Here is a 23,937-nt window from a genome sequence, read left to right as displayed (position 1 = left end):
ACAATGTAAATCTGATTACTGTTATTTCAATTACGCAAATGTATAGATGAGATGGCTTTTGGAAGAGTGTTCCTGCCGTGTTAATTCACAATCAGGAACACACAGAAAATCGTAACATTCTCGGAACGTTTGCATTGGCAGTAGCGCTCAAACGACGATGCGCCCTCAATGAAAGGGGAAGTAGACACATGTCGACGCGCTGGGCGGGGTTTTCGAGAATTGTGTTGGTCACAGTGCCACAACCCGCGATCAGCTGGCTTTTGGTGGTGGGGGTAGCGCAAGCAATTATTGTCGGACGATTTAGTGGCACGGCACCTTCTGGTGGGTGAAGGCTATATCGGCATGCCGCGAGGAAGGGGAAGAGGCAAGAAGGCACCCAGCGACAAGCGTGAGTGTCTGTTTGCTAGTATTTGACATGCAAAATGTGCCCAAAAAATCTTCGGTGTTGCCCCGTCAAATTGCTGTACTTTTCTGTATGAAAATTACTTAATTGCTAAAATATCTGATGGAAGGGCGAAACAAATTGTAACGTGGTATATGCATTTTTAGTTAATGTATTTAGCACAGTATCACAGTGATTGGAATTCTTTCTTTAAGAGCTCAATGTAAAAGTGGCTTGGATTTTTCCTGTTGTCAATTTACGCTAGCACCATTCTATCCAAATTTAGGACGTTATGCATTGAATTTTGGTATGTGGTTTCTGAACTGTCGTGCAAATCGGTGGCTCCTATTTCTGGCCAGAAGTCGTTATGAATGAATCGTATGAAATATTTAGCTCGTATGGTTCTGGATGTGGCTGTATTTCAATGTTAAATTACGAACGTCCCCTCCACGGATAGATTTGGCTCACTAACTCTTCGCGTAACGCATCTTTCACAAGTTTCGTTGGGGTGAATACCTGCTTTATTGGGAGGGGGTCGTAAAGTATGATTTAAATGCATTGATATCAGGTTTGATTACGGATGTTGCAAGATTGCGAGAATTTTAAATGTGTCCGTTAGTTACATTTTAATGGTGAAGGCTGTGTGGGCTAAGTAAAACGTCTCATGTGAAATATGTAAAAGATAAAATGTTATTTAGACTGATTGATCTTTGTTTCTGAGAGTATTGCGTTCCTTCCTTTTCCCGACAACCTTTCAACAATATGGCGGTACTTTCGCTTTCATGTAGTGTATTGTTGCGTATTACAGTTGACCCCTGATGTCAACAGTAGCACCTGGTGTACCGTGTATCTTTTTTCGCTTATTTATGAACTGAGATATTATGGTCAGAAATCAGTTTTACACCGAAATTTGAGAAAAAAGCGGTTGCGTCTGAAACTGCAGTACGCAAAGGTGCATAAATTAATGCCTCATATCAGCAACCTAGAGTAAATAATATCTTCTGTGGAATAGGGACAGGAATAATCCAGATAATTGTCTTGGGCACAGAATGTGTCCAACCATAATGTGGTGAAAAGAGCTTTGGAACCGGAACATCACATCGTACTTTCCGGCGGTCATGTTGAATTTATGGTTCCCGTGCATCTCTTAAGATCACGTGTAATTTCAATGCAGCATCTACCCAACATATTTGCGCAGTCCAGCAGCAGAACCGAGAACCGTAGAAAACTATCGAACGTATTTATCGTTGTGTTTTTAGTATTAGATTCTGATGCAATAAGTTCACAGTTGTTTCCCATAATTATATCTAAATCCAAAACTCCTAAATTTCGCTTGTTTTGACATTCGATTTTCTCACAAATTCTATCTTTTGAAGTAACGGCGACGAAATAAGCAATCTTTTGTGTAAGAACCAATTAAAGATGAGCACTAACGGCAGACAGATAACGGTATCATGCACGTACCACATGTCTGCCCCTTTACATCGAATAACATTTTGGAACTAAAGTTCTTAGCATGCTTTTTTGCGTGTTGTAGGGTAGTAATGCAACAGAACTATTTCTGTTGCAATATGAGACATACGTGGTATTAGAGATACTCGTGTCTGCATCTTCTTAATGTCCCAGTGACTGTCGTGCCGAAAGTTCTGAAATGAAACACAGGTGTTCTTACATCAGATTGTGATCTTTCTGACGTCTTATGATTATGAACCCTTACTCGTTGTGAGAAATTATTCAGCATTTAGTATCAAACCTCATTGCATCTCGATCGGGATAAATCAGTATGGCTATTCTACAGAACTCAAATATGGTGTGTGGTAGAGAGTCGTTAGCACCAACATTTTTCTATGTATTTGCTTTGAAAACGTATCGTTAACAAAGAGACACGACGTTTATACACACGGTACGGGCCGTACGTAATCTTCTGTGACTTTGTGATCATTGCGAAAAAAATGTAATGAACATAGTAGAATTATTTTCTGATGCATCTGAATCCCTTTTTTAAATTTACAGCACCGTTAGGCGGAAATAAAGTCACTTTTTCTCCAATGATCCCAGTTACTTTTTCTGGGCATCTTCGTACATTAGACGTGGATAAACCACCCACTAACAAAGTTTCCAGCTCATCTCTGAACTCCTTCAAAACGTTTTTCCAGACCAACTTTATGCACGTCCAGTGCTCGAGAATCAGAACATAACGCTGCCCTTGTGTGCATGCCATAAGCCAGTTTAACACTGAGGTTTCTGGTATGTTCCATAAATTGAAAGATACTCCATAGGCAAAAGTAACCTCTAATTCGCAAGTGATTATCGTCTTTCATTTTAGGATATGTTATTACACATACGTTCTTCTGAAAGATAAGCTTAATTTTTTCTTTTATGTCTATTTTTTTGCCTTGCGTGCCTTCTATCCGCTGTTATGTGAACTATTTCTAGGATAATGAGAAATGGGCTGTTGTGTTAAAAAATGAATAAGTTTCAGGTCTGATAATTTTAATGTAGTTTTCTGACCGAATTTTTAAATGTAACCACATTAGTAGGTAGAGCTGCATAAAACCTTGGCAACACTTGATATCCGCATACATTAACGCAAATATCTGATTAAGCTAAATTAGTCCTGATTGTATATAGGTTGACTAATTGTATTCTGATTCGAGGAACTGAGGTACAATGTATTGAACTATTACCAAGCTTTTTGTTGTAATCAGTGAAACGTCATTAATAATATATAAGTGAGAACATGAAGTTTCGGTTTGCTGCAAATCCAAAGCAATTCATGTATACTGAAATGAGATTTTACTACATGTTCTCTCTTTCGAATTTTCCACTTTTTTCTGTCGTGCAGTTGTGTTGCCATATCGACTCAAATGGAGAATTTATTTCCAACGTTGTAGCACCCTCCCCCCAAAAATAAACTTTGTTCTTTGCAACCCGAACTTGTAAGCTGTCCTACAACTCAGACAGAACCATGAATCCAGTGAAGCTTCAAGGAGGCCAGAACATGTAATGGATAGTGACAAGCACACAGTCATTTGTCGTGAAATTAAGAACTATTTCGCTGTTCGCAACTGTGTGCTTGAAACCGAAAACGCCAGAGGGGTTTGGGTTCTAAATGCTTTCAGTGCCGTTGTGGGTTCATTTCACGGCATTTTTTTCACTTCTTACCATTTTGTCACTAACTATTAAAACTGTGTATATAGGAAGTAATTACAGTTTCTGAGTTTTTCCTGACTAACAGGAAATGATATGCACAAACCTCTCGGTAAAGAACATTTTTATAAGCTGGAAGCATTAGCATGTTTGGTAATTAATGTCTCAATCACAGTTTTTAAGTTCTGAGATTTTCTATGCAAGAAATTGAGATTTTTGTATGTAGAGAGAGTGGCTATTACAGACTTCTAGGTATCGAAGAGGAACATTTTGAGAAGGAACCTATGTCCGGAAATGTATCGTTTGAATATAAAATGAATTTGAAGATCAGAACATTTTCAAATCACGGAGAAGAGAGCACCGTCGTCAGTCCCAGACGTAATTATGATATGACGTACTATTTGTGGCCACCTATAACAACGGCTGCCAGAAACTGGTATGTAGACTTGGCCACTGTTTCTATGTTTCGATACAGTGTATCGATACGTGGAACTGTTTCAGTGTTTCGGAACGGCTGTGGGTCACTATTTCGAAACAGTGGTGTTTCATTCCGCCTCTGTCTCGGATAACCGGACCAGATTCGATCTCGAGCCAGACACAGAAACTGTATCGTTGTTTCAAAATAAGGCTGTTTCAGTCCACCTGTGCTTGGAACGGACTAATTGTATCGAAACAGTGATGTTTCATTCCGCTCTGTGTCGGATGAGATTCGGGCCGGCACAGGTACTGGAACACAACATACCACTTCATGAAACACTTTCAAGAGTGTCGAAATCTTTTTGACAGGCAATAGCATGAAGCTTAAGGTATCTGAAAATAAAGCTTCGTTTCTAGCTGACTGTTCTATTCCGAAATGGCGTAACATCTGCTTTATAAACACTAACCAAACAATAAAACAACACATACTATTCACATTCAAAATAATAAATATGTGAAAATCATTCAGTTAAATTACACTTTTTAAATAACATACGCTTCTCTGTTCATGTACAGTAATCATATTAAGAAACACAAGTAAACCTACAACATTTTGAGTAACGAAGGCGTAGAGTGACAGTTATTAGACACATACATAAATTTGATGTAGGTATAATTGCAAGCAATCTGTTTGACATATCACTTATAGTGTAATGGTGAACGGGAAGGGCTGGGGAGCATGGTGAATTTATAGTAACGGTTCGAAACACCTTGAAAGACAACATTTTTTTCTGTTATATTTTGTTATTTATTCGAATTATCTGTGAGTCTATAGTCAATGTGCCTATTATCCACAATGATTCCCTTTGTGTGCATGGAAATTAGCAGGATGGGTATATTACCCGTACTAACGGAATGTGGGAATCCCAGTAGCACGTCCGTAGTTTCTGCAGTTTGCTCCCACCTCCAGTTTCGTTCGTGGTGGTTCTTCTGTCTTCAGCTATAGCTGTCCTCAGCCAATTGAAAAGTGTGCAAGTCACACGACACGAAAGCAGTGCATTTGCTGCAGGAAATACGAAATGCCTATACGCCTAAGTGATAGCTTCATACTTTCTGCAATATGATTAGCGCTCTCGCTCCTCATTTGTGTTTATATGGACATACTTATACAGTAGACATTCAAGATGATAAAATGTGTAGGTTTATTAGATTACTAAACACAAACTGTTTCACTGTTTCGAAACAGCATGTCGAAACAGTTACGTGTTTCAGTTTGCCCATCTCTACTGGTATGTTTGCGCCTACAGTCCAGACGGCGTAAGAAGTACACTGATAGGTAGTAACGTTGGTGGCAGCTTTCAGCTGCGAACTGCAAGCGGCTATAGGCGAGACAACAGCCTTCTATAGAGATGCGGCAACACTGAGGCGTTGTAGTGGAGGCGTTTACAGAATTGCGTATGTGATTGGTTGAACTAGGCGCTCAAAGTTGCCGCGCCGAGCCCATTGCAACTGTCAGGGATTTTCTAACGGCGCCCAAACTGTGGTGAGGCCAATATTACACTATTATATTTCTTTCTCAAAGGTGATATGGCAAATATTTTTGTCAAAGAAATTTGATAGTGTAGTATTGAACTTTGTCACATTTCACCTTTCTTCAAAGAATTATAATCAAATCTAGGGCATCGCTGTAGATTTGATTATAAAAGTCGTATGTCTTCTGTGTACTGCAATGTGAAATGTAACCGCTTTGAGCGCTGGCATCGCTACATCTATTTTACGTCTGTAGTGTGTTTGTGAACATGACTACAAAGTTTAGTCGGGGTGTTCCATTGATTTTTTTAATAATCTTGCTTCAGCTGGGTTGAGGGCTGAGCAAGGGGCATAACGCACGCTAATAATCGTGTGCTGGTTGGCAGTTGGAACATACTACAGGCGACTTTCAATCCACAATCACAGATACAGCCGGCCGGCCGAAGTGGCCGTGCGGTTAAAGGCGCTGCAGTCTGGAACCGCAAGACCGCTACGATCGCAGGTTCGAATCCTGCCTCGGGCATGGATGTTTGTGATGTCCTTAGGTTAGTTAGGTTTAACTAGTTCTAAGTTCTAGAGGGCTAATGACCTCAGCAGTTGAGTCCCATAGTGCTCAGAGCCATTTCAACCATTTGAGCAGATACAGCCACCCATCTCCACGTCTGGAAACACCCAGTCAGCTTTCCAGCTAGTAGGTATAGAGGAGAAGGAAACACTATAAAATAAAATAAAAAATTCTTAGCTCTCCGTTTTACTTTGTCGATTTTTGAACACTGGTTAAAAAGTGCTTCATCTGTTTCGTGATTTTCATAAATGTTTGCAGTTGATGGAACACTAATTCCATTAATTAAATTATTCAAAAATAAAAATATTTATTATTGCCAAGTTGTGTGTATTAAACATTTATTTACCTTCAGATATTCCTCCTTCAGTGCTTTATAAATCGCCTCACACGTTTCTTGAATTATTTTGGTTAATGTGCTCTATGGTATTGGAGTGCTGTATTGTAAGCTACAATAGTTCCCTCCTGTAGCAAGAACTCGCAGTTTTATTGCGTGCCTGACTTGTGAACATACAGCATTTGTGAACTGAGTGTCCTGTTTTGTAATATGAGGAGCCACTTTACTAAGCAAATATTGAAATGCACTCACGTCCTCGCGTAAGTAATTCATATAAGACTCGACGTCCTCCACTTGCAGCTCTCGTAAAAAATTGCTGAATGATTTTATTATCTCGACGTAAGACCCACGTATTGTTTCCTTTTTTTTCTGCCCCTTTTCTTCCAAATGCTTACACAATGCAGTTATGGTACAAGCAGTAGTATCGCATAGTTACAAGTGGTTGCTGTCCGATATCTTGAACATTGATGAAAATTATGATGATAGTGTAACAGCCCTTATTAACGCCACGTCAAAGATCTTTGTCAAAGAAAGTTGACGAATACTTTCTCATATTTCTTTGTCAAAGAAATGTGATGGTGTAATACCGGCCTTAGGAGGGTTGACTGTGGTGAAGCACGGGCGCAACGCCCTCTCCACTTCCTCACTTAGAAGAACCCCTGACAACGGGTGCTCTAAACATTACCCATGCTACGGGCACCTGTAAGAGCGCACAGGCTCAAATGGCTCTGAGTACTATGGGACTTAACATCTGATGTCGTCAGTCCCCTAGAACTTAGAACTACTTAAACCTAACGAATCTAAGGACAGCATACACATCCTTGCCGAGGCAGGATTCGAACCTGCGATCGTAGCGGTCGCGCGCTTCCAGACTGAAGCGCCTAGAACCGCTCGGCCACTGCGGCCGGCAGAGCGCACAGGTCAGAGTTGATTGTCTCCGCTGTGTGTGTGTGTGTGTGTGTGTGTGTGTGTGTGTGTGTGTGTGTACCGTGAAGCGGGAGATTCGGCAATGAACTCATTTTACATCCGAAAGGTACACTCCTTGTCAAAACTTTGTCTACTAAATGCCCTCTATAAATGCGGAGTAGCTGGGCCACGCTCCCCACGTAACGTTTGCCGCGTGGTCTACTAAATGCCCTCTATAAATGCGGAGTAGCTGGGCCACGCTCCCCACGTAACGTTTGCCGGGTGGTCTAGGGCGTCTTGTCACGGTTCGCGCGGTTCCTCCCGTCGGAGGTTCGAGTCCTCCCTGGGGCGTGGGTGTGTGTGTCGTCCTCAGCAGAAGTTAGTGTAAGATTGATCATGTAGTGCGTAAGCCTAGGGACCGATGGCCTCTGTAGTTTGGTCCCATAAGACCTTACCACAAATTTCCAAGCTTTTCGCGCAATGTTTGTCAGTTTGCGGACGAGGTAGATCCTGGTGCATACCCTCCGTCTAGTGCCTATACATTGTTGTTTGTAAGTAAAGACACTATCCAATTTTAACCCTAAGTGTTTAGATGAACACAGTGATTTAAACTGCGTCCTTCTAGGTCATGTTCAGCTTTCTTCTTGGTTCTTTTTGGGCAGCTGGAATGCCTGGACATATGCATATACATCATACAACGCAAGCCCCTAATGGTGTGTGGGGGAGAGTACTTCTGGTGTCGGTAAGTCTCTGGATTGCTCTAATTTCTCGAATTTTCGCGTCGTGGTCATTGCGCATGTGGCAGCAAGTAATGCGTTGTCCGCCTTCCTGGAAAGTACTCACTCGGAATTCCAATAGTACAGCTCTTCGTGATGCACAATGCCTCTCTTGTAACGTACAATGCCTCTCTTGTAACGATTGTCAATTGAGTTTCTTTAAAATCTCGGTAACGCTCTCGTGCCGACGGAATGATCCCGTGACGAAATGCGCCGCTCTTCGTTGGATCTTACCTCTCTGTTCTGTCAGTTCTACCTGATATGGGTCCCAGATTGATGAACAATATTCAAGAATCGGTACTACGAGCGCCTTGTAAGTTACATCTTTAGTGGATGAATAATATTTCTTTAAGATTCTTCCTATGAATCTCAATGTGGCATCTGCTTTCCCTAAGATTTGTTTTATGTGGTCATTCCACTTAAGGTCACTCTCGATAGTTACCCCTACAGACTCGTTTCTAGCAATTTGTCGTCAATAGCGTCGTTGTCCAGTTGTGGCTTTCTTTTCCTGTGTATGCGCAATATGTTATATTTATTCAGGATCAACTACCAGAGCCTGCACCATACATCAATCCTCTGCAGATCATTCTGTATATCGATACTGTCTTCTGACGTTGCTACTTTGTTATAGACAACCGCATCATCTGCGAACAGCCTTAAAGGCGCCCAACGCTTTCTACCATATCATGCAAATCGATTCTGTCTTCTGATGTTGCTACTTTGTTATAGACAATCGCATCATCTCCGAGCAGTCTTAAAAGCGTCCAGCGCCTTCTGCCATATCATTTATATACATTGTAAACAATAACGGTGCTATCTCTCTTTCTTTAGGTACTTAAGAAATTACCTTTACATCCGTCGATTTTGTTCCGTTACAAGCGACGTGTTGATAACTATCTGCAAGGAAGTCTTGAATCTAGTCGAAGATCTGGTCTTATACTCGGTAAGCTCGTCTTCTTTATTTTCACTAAACGGCAGTGCGGGTCGGTGTTAAATGCCTTCCTGATGTTGGGGACACGACATCAATCTGAGAGCCGTTGTCCACAGCGCTTTGAGTCTCATGGAGGAACAGTGTGTGCAAAGTTTCGCATGATCTCTGCGGGATTCGTGTTGATTTTTGTAGAGGAGATTTTCCTTCTACAAAAACGTCGTGATTATTCAACATAAAACATTTACCATAATTCTACAGCAGATGGACGTCGACCTGTCTTGACAACAGAAATGGTGCGGCTTTTTTTCCAGTCGCGAAGTCACTTTCGTTGCTCCAGCAATCTACGATAAACGCTCTTAGAAGGGGAGCAAGTTCTTTTGCATAATCTTTCAAGAATCTTACAGGTATCTCGTCTGGTCCTGATGCCTTTACACTACTAAGCAGCCATAGTTGCTTTTCTATTACCCGATCGGTTATCTCAGTATCTGCCATTTTGACGTACGTGCTGCGATGGTTGAAAGGAGGGCCTGCGTTTGATCTTCCGCTGTGAAACAATTTCGGAAGACCGATTTCGGTATTTGTGCGATCTTTTAGTTATCATCCGTTTCGGTGCCAGTATAGTCTCTGAGTGAATGAATGAATAGATGGTTTAGAACCGCTTACCATTTTTATGTAAAGCTAAGACATCTTAGGGGTTTTACTCTGATCGGTTGACAAAATTTTAGTTGGAAGGTCATTGAACGCTTCTCTCATTGCTCTCCGCTCATGCACACACTTGAGTTTTATCCGGATTAGGTTTCAAGTCATTGTCGTCATAGCAGATACCAACTTCTACGAGAGCAGATGTTATCTTGGAGTCTACTTCTTAAAATCTCGCTCCTTGAGCGGCGATAGCTGTGTTATCCGCATAGACGAAGGACTAGATTGCAGTGATATGTGGCTGGTGATTGTTGTAGCTGTACATGTCATATAAAATGGGAGCGAAAGTCCTTTTTGGGGAATGCCATTTTTCTGTATTCGTTTGGCACTTTAGTCATGTAGAGTGAGAAAAAAATCTTCTGTTCTGCAGCAGACACTGAATAAACTGTCGGTTATATACAAATTCTTTGTTAGTTAATGATTCACGGTATTTAAATAAATAAATAGCATTGTAAAAGTGGCTGGTTGCAATTGTCTTCTCAGTAAGAGTCAACCTATAGCTGTGAGATCGATAAAAGCAACCCTTTGTAATCTGCTTTCCTAGACACCTTTCCTCGATGTGTTGGGTTAAATTATGTGACTAGTAGATGACTTTCCTGACCTAAAACCTGAATGTTATTTAACAATCTTCCTGTCGGTAGAGTAAGAACTTCGATTCGAAATCATTCTATTCTGAATTTCAACATCGAAGTGATAAATATTTCTGAACTCGATCTCTGCAATCCCTGTACATATCTATAGCGAATGGGGTGCGTGGGAAGAGATATTCAAAATTGAAAAATTGGGTCCAGTGCACCACTACTTGCGGAAATGAGTGATCTTCAAAAGTAAAAAAAAGGAAGATAACTCGCATCTTCACTCTAATAACTCACAGCGTGAAAGGATATGCATTTCAGTGTGGTGAACCGGTGGTTGAAAGATATTGAGTAACTTACATTCATATGGCCAAAACAGATATCGCTGCCATCACAGATGCACACTGTCATGGTAAAATTTATGTCTACATCTATATCTGGACTTTACAAACCACTTCAAGTGCATGGCAGTGTCCGTCCTACTGTACCAAATTAGAGAGATATCTCCCATTTCATATAGTCGTTACCCTCCACGATATTTCGATAACTTCCCTGCTTGTCTTCACGCGGTGCAGAGTACAGATTCATTTGCTCCCCGTTTAGACTTCCAATGAGATCGTAATTTGGACTGATTCAGGGGTCACCACTCTCGCCAAAGTCTATTAACAGTAGGCCAGTCTCAGAATTCATTTTTTCTATCATAAACAGACATCCGTTGATGGCAACATTGAAGATGTTGAGAAAGCATCAAATGAGTGCCCATTGTTACGTTTTTACTACATCCTTCGTAGTGTTAACAAACTGGAATATTAACCTCCACAGTTGGAGTTCGTTAAAACATTGTAATATTTTTGTCCAGCATGGCCCATAGGTTTGAAGTATCCTTCGATTATGCTTGCGTTGGCCGGCGTATTTGCAATCACGTGGTGAGCACTGATGACGCATTTCCAGTTTTTTTCATGTCTTGCATCTGTCTATACTTTGTTCAGAAAAGAAACACCTGTTTTTTACTGAAGGTGGCTGCGAATTATAGTGGATACAGCGTTGACTTGTTGACTAAAGCCGTATTGCAGGTCAGAAGGGCAACTTTTCCAACTAATGTTCATAATTATGCGGAGCGTTGTTTACTGTGCGTCGGCCGTTGTGGCCGTGCAGTTCTAGGCGCTTCAGTCTGGAACCGCGTGACCGCTACGGTCGCAGGTTTGAAACCTGCCTCCGGCATGGATGTGTGTGATGTTCTTAGGTTAGTTAGGTTTAATTAGTTCTAAGTTCTAGGCGACTGATGACCTTAGAAGTTAAGTCGCATAGTGCTCAGAGCCATTTGAACCATTTCGTTTACTGTGCTGCCACATTTTGTAAGAAAAAGGAGACATATGGTATTAATCTAAATGTAGACAATGGTTAACGGATGATTTGAAGAGTACAGCCTTTGCATTAATTATATGACTTCTCACAGCCTAACTGTATTTGCGGATGATTCACAATTGTTTGAACGTCGTTGCATTGTTGATGATAACGTATTTGCTTTTAGCCAGCGACAGGAGGACACACGGCGGTGAACTGCGTGCAACAAAGAAATCTATTTTATTGTTGAGATTTAATGTCTTGTCGATAGATAGTTTACTTCAGACGAAGAGATACTTCTGTTTTCCCGCGGAATTGTGCTACCTCAATTTCATATAGACGTTATAGAAGAAAGCTACATATAGATGTTTATTTTATGCTGGTTTCTTTACTCCAAGCATTTCTGTCGTACTACTGAGCTTCGATAAACGAGCGGAAGCATTTAAAGTGAAACAGTGAGTCTTATCGGTAATTCGAGTATGTATCGAAATTTTTATTGCGTTTCAATTAAATAAAACTGCATATCAGTAACAAGAACTTCATCTCGACAGCGCGGAAGGGATAATTCCGACCTTTCGATTGCAGAGATCGAGAGGGCAGTTTCTTGAGAAGACGCACGTGGCATCTGTCAGAGCATTGGCTCTCGATCCAATGTAATATTTTTATTATATTTATTTAACCTCTAATTGCCCAGCTGTTGTCCCAGACCTACACAAATTGCATGCTTTGGGCAGCCGAGTGGCAGAAAAAAGAGGAAAAAGAAATCTATGCTTACGGCAACAGGACATCAACCAAAAGGTGAATGACCTGTAAACAATAGCTTTTTCTTCGTGGCTAATGTATTAAGCGCCACGTGCCTCGAACTATTTTTGAAGCGCGAAGGGGGGGGGGGGGGGAGGGAATGAGGCCGCTGTCACATTAACGGCACACTTTGTCACGTGTGGCTGTTAATTACGAAGGTTGCTTGCTGCACAATTCGCTGACGCAGCGCAGTTGGCAAATGACACGTGTCCAAGTAAGCACACGACACAGACACTCGCACAAAAAAGTAAAAATGAAGGCAACTGGAGAACACCCACAGCCGCAACCAGTTGCGCACCCAAGCAAAACAAAAACAAAACAGAAGTAGGTTCATAACAGCGCTATCCGAGAACTCCAGTGACACAGAGTACTTCATAACAGACGCGTAAAAAGACCTGCACTATGAAGAAACATTATGACAAAAACAAACATTATGAGAACAAGTAGTGGAGAAAGTTGGAGATGAATTACAGAATATGAATATTAAAAAGATGGCCAGGTACGAATAGGACTCGTACACGTTTTGTTATGTATACGGATTCAATCCATTCAGGGATTCGAGAATCTCAACGATTTTTGCCTCCTATGGACATTGATACCGGCAAGATACAGGTCCCAGGGATCCAAAGACTTTCGAGAATATTTTAGGTTCAAGTCTCAAGTCAATTAACACATGACAAAAATATTTTTCCGTGAGATATAATAACAAATTAACAGATTTATGATTCTTTTTCCTTGACTTTTACTGTTAAACCTTTTACCTTGCCAAAATTTCATGATTCTACCTTAGGGGGAAGTACCTGTAAGTTTTTAATGAATGAGTTTTGGAGTACCAAAATACACCGAAGAGCCAAAGAAGCAGGTGCACCTGCCTAATATCGTGTAGGGCCCCCGCGAGCACGCAGAAGTGCCGCAACACGACGTAGCATGGACTCGACTAATGTCTGAAGTAGCGCCGGAGGGAATTAACACCATAACCCTACATGGCTGTCCATAAATCCGTAACAGTACGAGGGGGTGGAGATCTCAACAGCACGTTGCAAGGCATTCCAGATATGCTCAATAATTTTCATGTCTGTGATGACTGGTGACCAGCGGAAGTGTTCGACATCAGAAAAGTGTTCCTGGCGCCACTCTGTAGCAATTGTGGACGTGTGGGGTGTCGCATTGTCCTGCAGGAATTGCCCCAGTACGTTGAAGTGCGCAATGGACGTGAATGGATGCAGGTGATCAGTCAGGATGCTTACGTACTTGTCTCCTGTCAGGGAGGTATCTAAAGGTATCAGGGGTCCTTCATCACTCCAACTGCACACGCCCCATACCATTACAGAGCCTTCACCAACTTGAACAGTCCTCCGCTGACATGCAGGGTCCATGGGTTCATAAGGTTGTCTCCATACCCGTACGCGTCCGACCACTCGATAGAATTTGAAACGAGACTCGTCCAACCAGGCAAGATGTTTCCAGTTATCAATGTCGGTGTTGATGGGACCAGGCGAGGCTTAAAACTTTCTGTCGTGCAGTCGTCAAGGGTACACGAGTGGGACTACGGCTCAGAAAGCTCATATCGATTATGTTTCGTTGAATGGTTCCCACGCTGACACTTGTTAATAGCCCAACATTGAAATCTGCAGCAGTTTACGGAAGGGTTGCACTTCTGTCACATTGAAAGATTCTCTTCAGTCGTTGTTGATCCCGTTCTTGCAGGATCTTTTTCCGGCTGCAGCTATGTCGGAGATTTGACGTTTTCCCGGATTCCTGATATTCACGGTACACTCATGAAATGGTCGTACGAGAAAATCCCCACTTCATCGCCACCTCGGAGATGCTGCGTCACATCTCTTATGCGCCAACTATCACACCACGTTCAAACTCACGTAAATCTTGATAACCTGCAAATGTAGCAGCAGTAACCGATCTAATAACAGCGCCAGACACCTCGTTGTCTTAAATAGGCGTTGCCGGCCATAGCGCCATATTCTACCTGTTTACATATATCTGTACTTGTATACGCGTGCCTATACCAGTTTCTTTGGCGCTCCAGTGAATGTGACATAAATGACCGTATCTTTTTATTGCATTGACTTAAAACCTTCGCTTTTTTCATATCGCCAAGGGACCGCAGGTCCTAACACGTGACAAAAATTTCAACTACATACGTCTACCCGTTCCAGAAAAAAAAGGACTTTGAAAAGTCGAACAGACAGGCGGACAACAAAATGACCCTTCAAGGGTTCCGTTTTTACTGACTGAGGCACGTCGAGTTTTTTTATTTAAACCAACAAGTATATGTTTCATCTGGTGTAAAAAAAATTAGACTGTCGTTTCATTTACTGTAATAAAATCCCTGCTACTTGTTCAAACAAATTAAGATTGGTGCAGGGAATGATGCCTTCGACAGCCGCATGTTTAGACAGATACACACCGTGTCATGCTGACACAATAGTCCCATATGTAGCAATCACATATACAACCAACCGCTTGACGAAAGATCCGCACCGAAAGACTGGAATGCTGCACAGGTCACACCAACACTCAAGGAAGCAAATTACAGATCCATATCACTAACGTAGATCTGCATTAAGATTTTGAAACATATATCTCGCGTGAAGACAGGGTGTTGTGTGATGTCCTTAGGTTAGTTAGGTTTAAGTAGTTCTAAGTTCTAGGGGACTGATGTCCATAAATGTTAAGTCCCATAGAGTTCAGAGCCATTTCAACCATTTTTTTAAACATATATCTCGTTCAAGCGTTATGAGTTACCCGGAAGGTAACAAACAGTCTGTTGACACACAGTCAGTACAGATTCAGAAAATATCGTTCTTGTGCAACATAACCAGCTCTTTATTCGCACAAAGTGCTATCGACAGGGGATCTCAAAGTGAATCCACATTTCTAGACTTCCAGAAGGATTTTGACACTGTTCTTTAGAAGGGGAAGCCGCGCGGTCTAGGGCGTTTTGTCACGGTCAGTGCCGCTCTGCCCGTCGGAGGTTCGAGTCCTCCCTCGGGCATGGATGTGTGTGATGTTCTTAGCGGAAGTTAGTTTAAATTAGATTAAGTAGTGAGTAGGCTTAGGGGACCGATGACCTCAGCAGTTTGGTCCCGTAAAACCTTACCACAAATTTCCGAATTTCAGAAGGGGCTTATGTTCAAATTGCGTGCTTATGCAGCATCACGTTAGTTGTGGGACTGGATCCGAGATTTGCTGTCAGGAAGGTCACAGTACTTAGTAATCATCTGAAAATCATCAAGCAAAACGCAAGTGAGATCCAGCGTTCCCCCAAGAAACCTCTACTGTTTATAAAAAAGTTTTGCACCATCTCGGTTCCGAGAGTTCCGGAACCTGTACAGAAAAATGGAATATAGATCAACATAAACATCATTTCGCCCTTTTTATTGCTCCTGAAAACCACACATTGCACGTTGTTCCACCATACAGCGAGACATTCAGAGGTGATGGTCCAGATTACTGCACACACTCTAATACCCAGTAACACGTCCTCTTGCATTGATGCGTGTCTTTATCCGTCGTGGCATACTATCTACAAGTTCATCAAGGCACCGCTGGTCCAGATTGTCCCACTCCTCAACGGCGATTCGGTTTACATCCCTCAGAGTGGTTGGTGCGTCACATCGTCCATAAACAGCCCTTTTCAGTCTATCCCAGGCATGTCCGATAGGGTTCATGTCTGGAGAACATGCTGGCTACTTTAGTCGAGCGATGTCATTATCCTGAAGGAAGTCATACACAAGATGTGCACGATGGGGGCGCGAATTCCTCGCCAATATGGGTGAACTATCGGTCGGAGGATGGCATTGACGTATCGTACAGCCGTTACGGCGCCTTCTATGACCACCAGCGGCGTACGTCCGCCCCACATAATGCCACACCAAAACAGTAGGGAACATCCAGTTTGCTGCACTCGCTGGACAGTGTGTATAAGGCGTTCAGCCTCACCGGGCTGCCTCCAAACACGTCTCCGACGATTGTCTGGTTGAAGGCATATGCGACACTCATCGGTGAAGAGAACGTGATGCCAATCCTGAGCGGTCCATTCGGCAAGCTTTTGGGCCCATATGTTCCGCGCTGCATGGTGTCGTGGTTGCCAAGATGTCACCTCGCCATGGAAGTCGGGAGTGAAGTTGCACATCATACAGCCTATTGCGCACTGTTTAGTCGTAACACGACGTCCTGTGCCTGCACGAAAAGCATTATTAAACATGGTGTTGTTGTTGTCAGGGTTCCTCCGAGCCATAATCCGTAGGTAGCGGTCATCCACTGCAGTTGTAGCCCTTGGGCGGTCCGAGCGAGGCATGTCATCGACCGTTCCTGTCTCTCTGTATCTCCTCCACGTCCAAACAACATAGCTTTGGTTCACTCCGAGACGCCTGGACACTTCCCTTGTTAAGGGCTCTTCCTGACACAAAGTAACAATGCGGACTCGATCGAACCGCGGTATTGAGCGTCTAGGCATGGTTGAACTACAGACAACACGAGCCGTGTACCTCCTTCCTGGTGGAATGTCTGGAACTGATAGGCTGTCGGACCCCCTCCGTCTAATAGGCGCTGCTCATGCATGGTTGATTACACCTTTGGGCGGGTTTAGTAACATCTCTGAACAAAGGGACTGTGTCCTTAATACAATATCCACAGTCAACGTCTATCTTCAGGAGTTCTGGGAACCGGGATGAGGCAAAACTTTTTTCGGTATGTGTACATAAACGATTTAGGAGATAAACTGAGCAGCCCTCGTAGACGTATTGCAGATGTTGCTGTCATTTACATCTAGTAAACTCATCAGAAGATCAGAAAAAATTTGAAAACTGCTTAAATACCATATCTGAAAATCTCAATCTCAGTTGGTCCATTACGACCAGGGGAAATTGGGTGGGACGTACTTTTCAACGTCAATAAACTTTACGAACAGCCATACACTTTAAAATACCTTATTTTATTCTGAAAGCAACCAGTTTCGACAGTTCATTTTGCCATCTTAAGGCCCCATATGCTTTTTTCAAATCAACGAACTTATCGTATAGCGCCATAAAACTGGATCTCGTGAATTCCAATCGTTGTGCAGATGCTTCATACGAAGACGTGACAGCAAAAAATAAAAAAAAGATATCTGAATGGTGCAAAAAGTGGCAATTGCCCCTCGAGAGGGAAAGACGTGAGATCATACATGTGAGTACAAGAGAAATCCGTTGAATTTCGATTACACTACAAATCACACTAATTGAAAGGCTGTCAGTTCGGTTAAACACCCAGAAATTATAGCTACAAAAACTTATGTGTGAATGATCACATGGACAATATTGTGGAGAAGAAAAACCAAAGAACAAGTTTAATTGGCAGAACACTTAAAAGATGCAACAGGTCCACTAAACGGATTGCATACACTACTCTTGTTCATCCTGTGCTAGAGTATTGCTGTGCTGTATGGGATTGACGGAGAACATCGATAAAGTTCACACAAGGATAGCTTGTTTTGTATTATCGCGAAATAGGGGAGAGAACATTATGGGTACGACAAGCGAGTGCGGATCGTAATAATTAAAACAAAGGCGAGTCCTTTCACGAAATTTCAATCACCAACTTTCTCCTCACAATGTGAAAATATTTTACTGTCGTCAAACTACATGGAGAGAATGACCGTCTTAAGAGATGTCAGAGCGGGTACGGGGAGATTTAAGTGTTCGTTTTTCAAAAAATGTCCAAATGTGTGTGAATTCCTAAGGGACCAAACTGACACACTACTTAAAGTAACGTACTCTAAGGACAACACACATACACATGTCCGAGGAAGGACTCAAACCGCCGGCGGGAGGGGCACGTCCAAATTGCAGAGTAGCCATGCAGATAGAGCAGATAGACGTAGATGCAGATTTGCAAGGCACAAATGCATCTCTCTCTCTCTCTCTCTCTCTCTCTCTCTCTCTCTCTCTCTCTCTCTCCCTCCCCCCCCTCCCTCCCTCTCTCTCTCTCTCTCTCCCCTCCCGCCCACGTCCAGGCGAGAGGAATGACTGCCAGTCAGACGCACGCACGGTGGTTATAGTATCAGCGAGCATGCTGTTCGTGTGTATATTGCGGAAGGTTCACGATCTATTAGAGTTTGAAAGAGAGCAGATTGTGATGGCTCGGAGGCTCAGGATGAGCATTTCGGAAGCTGCACGACTTGTTGGGTTTTCGAGGAGTGCTGTGGTGTGCCTTCAACACGTGGCGAAACCAAGTTGAAACCACGCCCAGACGTCGTGGGGCTGGGCGGCCATCGCTCTTTCCAGATGTCGGACGATGTAGGCTGGACAGACTGGTAAAACAGGATAGGTGGCAAACTGTGGGGGAAATGACATCAACCTAATGCTGGGTAGAGTACAAATGTGTCTGAACACACAGAGCACCGAACACTGCTAACGAAGGGCCTCCGCAACAGACGACACATGTACAGTATGTGCCAATATTAACACCACGACATCGGCAACTACGACTGAAATGGGCACGTGGTCATCGGCATTGAGCGTTGGCGCAGTGGCAGAGCGTTGCATGGTCTGATGAACCCCGATGCCTTTCTCATCATGCCAATGGGAGGGCGCGAATCCGTCGTCTTCCAGGGGAACAGCTCTTTGACACCTGTACTGCGGGACAGAGACAAGCTGGCGGCGGCTCCATTATGCTATGGTGAACATTCACGTGCCCATCCATGGGTCCAGTAGAGCTCGTGCAAAACACCATGACGGCCAAGGAGTATGTTCACTGGTTGCAGACCATGTACACCCCTTGATAACGATCATGTTTCTCTACGGTAGTGGCATTTTTCAACGAGATAATGCACCATGCCACAAGGCCAGGAGTGTGATGGAGTGATCCAAGGGACATAGTGGCGAGTTCCTACAGATCTGGACCCGAACGAACACATCTGAGATGTGATTGAACGTGACGTCATAGCTCATCGTCGTCCTGCCCAGAATTTACGGGAATTAGGTGACTCGTTGTGGAGATGTGCTTACCAACTCACTCCAGCGTCCTACCAAGGCCTCGTTGATTCCATGCCACGAATTCCTCGCCGCCATTATCTGTGCGAAAGGCCCACGTACCGGCTATTATTTAGGTGGTCATAATGTTCTGGCTGATTAGTATATATTATGTACAGCCCAAAGTACTAGTCTTCTTCCAATGTGGCCCATGTACACAACCAAAGATGATCAACGACAGAAGTTATCGATAGCGAATATTAATAACTAGGAGGTCAGGTAACATTAACTTTGGCCCTCTGTTCATTGATCTGACAGAGAGCAGAATTCCACGCAGAATTTAAGCAAAAAATCTCCTTTCGCTTGCTAATTTGATTCCAACTGCTTCCTTTACCAGAATCTCCGTCTTGCTATATTCCATAGGATAACCTATGTCGAGTCAGTGTTCTGCCAAAGCAGATTTGATCGGCTGTTGTAAGCGTGTTGTGTGACGCTTATGCTGGTACACCGGTCCTCAACGGTTCTGATGGTCTGACCAATATACGACATGCCACAAGTACAAGCAACGTGATAGAGACCCACCTTTCGCAAACCAACATCATCCTCTACTGATACTAAAAGGGCCCTGCCTGGCCTTAGATGGTGATCTAAACACACTTCACATAATATTTCCACAGAATACGACCAAAACGGTCGTAGACTTTTATGTCATCTCGTTTTTATCCTCTCCAACTCGTTGCACTTTGTAGTCGGTAGCGCAAGGGCGTCATATCTGTCTTTCACTGTAATCATTCTGATGACAGATAATTTCGAGATGGTCTTACACAGCTGAGCCAACGACCTTTCCACAGTGGTCACATCATTTCCCGTCAAATCACCGAAGTTAGACGCTTTCGGGCTTGGCTAGCACTTGGATGACGTACCATCCGGGTCTGCCTATCGCTGTTGGCAAGCGGGGTGCACTCAGCCATTGTGAGACCAACTGAGGAGCTACTTCATTGAGACGTAGCAGCTCCTGTCACGAAAACTGACAAAGGCCGGGAGAGCGGACTGCTGACCACATGCACCCCGATATCTGCATCCAGTGACGCCTATGGGCTGTGGATGACACTGCGGCCTGTTCGAATGAAGTTTGTTTCTAACTCAGCTGACAAACTTTCAGATCTAAAATGACGTCGGCCCTGCCGCATGGTGACAGATCATACCCGAGTTGCGCTCTCGACCAGCCGTGAACAGGGTGAGCGTCGGTAATAACGTTGTGGCACCAAGGTCTACGGCTTATTTGCCTTATGCGCGACGCATTTTCAACAGGATTGGTCATAATCTGCGGAAATACAACGTGAACTGTATTTTTCGAACGTGAAGTAAGATTGGGGCCGTTTTAGGATCAGTAGAATCTGCTATTGCAGAACACTGCCTTGACATTGGTCATCCTGTGGAATATGACAACACGGAGATTCTGACATTCACTTCATAGTTATTCGGATAGTGTTATTAAGGAAGCAATTGCGATTAAATCAGCAATCGAGGTGGAGGTTTTTACTTAAATGCTGAGTAGTACTCTGTTTACTCTCTTATCAAACATCTGAGGGACAGAGTGAATGTCACCTCACCCGTTGGGTATTAATATTCATCTCTTGTTACGTGGTGGCGCTAGTGTTACTGTGTTTGTCTCTGTGTTTGTATATGTTTGATCTTTCGGTATATGCTCTGAATACCGAAATATTAGATGTCCTTGCTCTCTCGTTGCATTTGTTTGCATTTGTGTCTTGAAAATGACAGGGAGTGCACTTGTCGGAATATTGGCGGTTGTCGAAGACGTCACTTGCTACTTTCCTGTAAGATATTTGAATACTTCATAGACCGGGAGAAACCCGTATATGTGTGGTATTTATTGATCAGGCTCCAAGGGATCATGTGAGCCAAAGCTCCTTGATGATGGAACGAGTCAGTGAATACGTTACCGTGCGCTGGTTAGTATATTTTATAAGCAAAAATTAGTAAAAAATTAATAAAACATGAAATATTGTGACAGAGGATGCGAATAACCAGCTTAAACTGGAAAGACCACACAGATAGTATTGTGGGGAAGACGAAACAAAGACTGCGCTTTATTGGCAGAACACTTAGAAGATGCGACAAACCCACTAAAGAGACAGCCTACATTACACTTGTCCGTCCTGTGCTGGAATATTGCTACGCGGTGTGGGATTCTCACTAGGTAGGATTGACGGAGGACATCGAAAAAGTGCAAAGAAGGGCAGCCCATTTCGTGTTATCGTGCAATAGGGGTGAGAGTGTCACTGATATGATATGCGTGTTGGGGTGGCAGTCACTGAAACAAAGGCAGTCTTCTTTGCGGCGAGGTATATTTAAGAAATTTCAATCAGCAACTTTCTCTTCCGAATGAGAAAATATTTTGTTGACACCCACCTACGTAGGGAGAAATGATCATCATAATAAAATAAGAGAAATCAGAGCTCGAATGGAAAGATTTAGGTGTTCCTTTTTCCCACGCGCCATTCGAGAGTGGAATGGTAGAGAAGTAGTATGAAAATGGTTCGATGAACCCTCTGCCAGGCACTTAAGTGTGAATTGCAGAGTAACCATGTATATGCAGATGTAGATGAAGACATGTTCGTAATCTGACGAGGGTCGCGACATACTTCAGCAGCTCACTCTCAGATCAGAAGTGACGCGGGATTTGATGTCAGCCGTCGTATGATACGCGAGCGGCTACGTGTAGGAGTGAAACGGCGACGAGGTCATGAGATTTCTCAGGTCTCTGTGGTAGGGAACAGTACAAAAAGACTTGTATGTTAGGCTCAGGAGGTAGATATGTTGCTTACAGCGGAGACGAGCGTAGGTTGACTTACTGGTCTGCTTTTTATGTCTTACTCGCGTGTTGCAAGAAACATCCAGAAGAGCACAGACCCTGGAATATAAAAACAAAGTTAAGGTTTAGTAGATTCTCCAATTATTTACCAAAACAAATGGCCACTCTGGCCTGCAGAGATATTATCTGACTTCTTTCCAAGGCCTCCTCTATCTCGTTTATTTTCGGTTAAAACACGAGAGTTTCTTGGCCTTCGTTTGTGCTAAACAGATCCAGTCTTTTTAAATTTCTTCAATAATCATCTGCGTGTAATCGAATCTTTGGGAACATACACTTCGGGAATTTTTCGTATGAATTCAAGCCTACATTCCACACATGATTTTGTTTTTGTAAAGTGCAACACAAGAAACACTCGTTGACCCTACGTTTATACCATACCGAATGGAAACTCGACAGGAAACTCAAAACAAAACGCCCGAACACTCAGCCACAGAGTACAGAAACACGCACACGGTGTTTCTGCCTGAGGACCGGGCCCAGACCGCGATGGTTCCTTTGAAAGAGCACGGCCGACTTCCTTCGCCATACGTACAGTAACAATATTTGAAGTGAGTAAACTTGACCAACTATCGTGAGACACCCTGTAGACGATGATCGGCGCGTTTGTTTTTTATGCAATATACGTGGTAGACTGAAGGCAAAAATGCCAAAACCTAGTATCCTACCAATGGATTGAAGACTACCATCTGCTTTATTTACAACCGAGCCTGTGTGATGTTGCCATCTGAAATATCCTCAAATTTGTATGAGGTGACTGATTCCAATTGTGAATTGCACAGCTTTGTATTTCTGAACATTTAAAGCAACCTGTTAATCTTTGAACCACTTGGAAATCTTATCAAGATCTACAATCGAGTATCTAAATGGCTCTGAGCACTATGAGACGTAACATCTGTGGTCATCAGTCCCTTAGAACTTAGAACTACTTAAACCTAACTAACCTAAAGACATCACACATATCCATGCTCGAGGCAGGATTCGAACCTGCGACCGTAGCAGCAGCGTGGTTCCGGAGTGAAGCGCCTAGAACTGCTCGGCTACAACGGCCGGCAATCGAGTATCTGTGCTGATTTTTTAAGATTACGGGTAAGTACTATATCTGCTAAAACTCGGAGGTTACCATTAACATTTTCTGGGGGCGTACGATGATTTCAGCGAAAATTTGTCTTGCTCTTTCACATTTAAAAATGAAACGCATTTTGTTTTTTATATAGCCTACAATAGAGGGACTGTTTTAAATATTTTCACAAAAAATGTGTGATATGAATTTTTTTGTTCCTTCCTTATTGACTAATGCACCTTAATGGCGGAGTGGACTGTCCGATCCAAAATTGAAAAAATGCGAAATGTGCATCAAAGGCACCACGCCGTGGCTCGTTTGTCGGCAGGGCTCTCAAGCGAGTATGCGGATCTGAGCACTATGCGACTTAACTTATGAGGTCATCAGTCGCCTAGAACTTAGAACTAATTAAACCTAACTAACCTAAGGACATCACACACAGCCATGCCCGAGGCAGGATTCGAACCTGCGACCGTAGCGGTCACGCGGTTCCAGACTGAAGCGCCTTTAACCGCACGGCCACACCACCGTCCGGCAATGAATGTATAGATTCTAGTAATAATAATTTCTTGTGGCTCATTGTCCTGGTATATGTCTTTC

General features: G+C 43.1%; 1 protein-coding gene across 1 annotated transcript in view; it reads left to right on the top strand.

Annotated features, from left to right (window-relative positions):
• The first annotated feature begins 342 nt into the window (after positions 1-342).
• The window catches only part of LOC124712320 (transcription factor SOX-8-like), an 83,237-nt gene continuing 59,642 nt past the window's right edge, over positions 343-23,937 (top strand). The window contains exon 1 of the mRNA XM_047242614.1: positions 343-388. Within this exon, the coding sequence (XP_047098570.1) occupies positions 343-388 (46 nt within the window). The remainder of the gene's footprint in view (positions 389-23,937) is intronic.

This window comes from Schistocerca piceifrons, chromosome 8 (assembly GCF_021461385.2).
Source record: "Schistocerca piceifrons isolate TAMUIC-IGC-003096 chromosome 8, iqSchPice1.1, whole genome shotgun sequence".
NCBI classification, from domain to species: Eukaryota; Metazoa; Arthropoda; class Insecta; order Orthoptera; family Acrididae; genus Schistocerca; species Schistocerca piceifrons.
The sequence above is the reverse complement of the archived record's forward strand: the minus strand, read 5'-3'. Positions and strand labels throughout refer to the sequence as shown.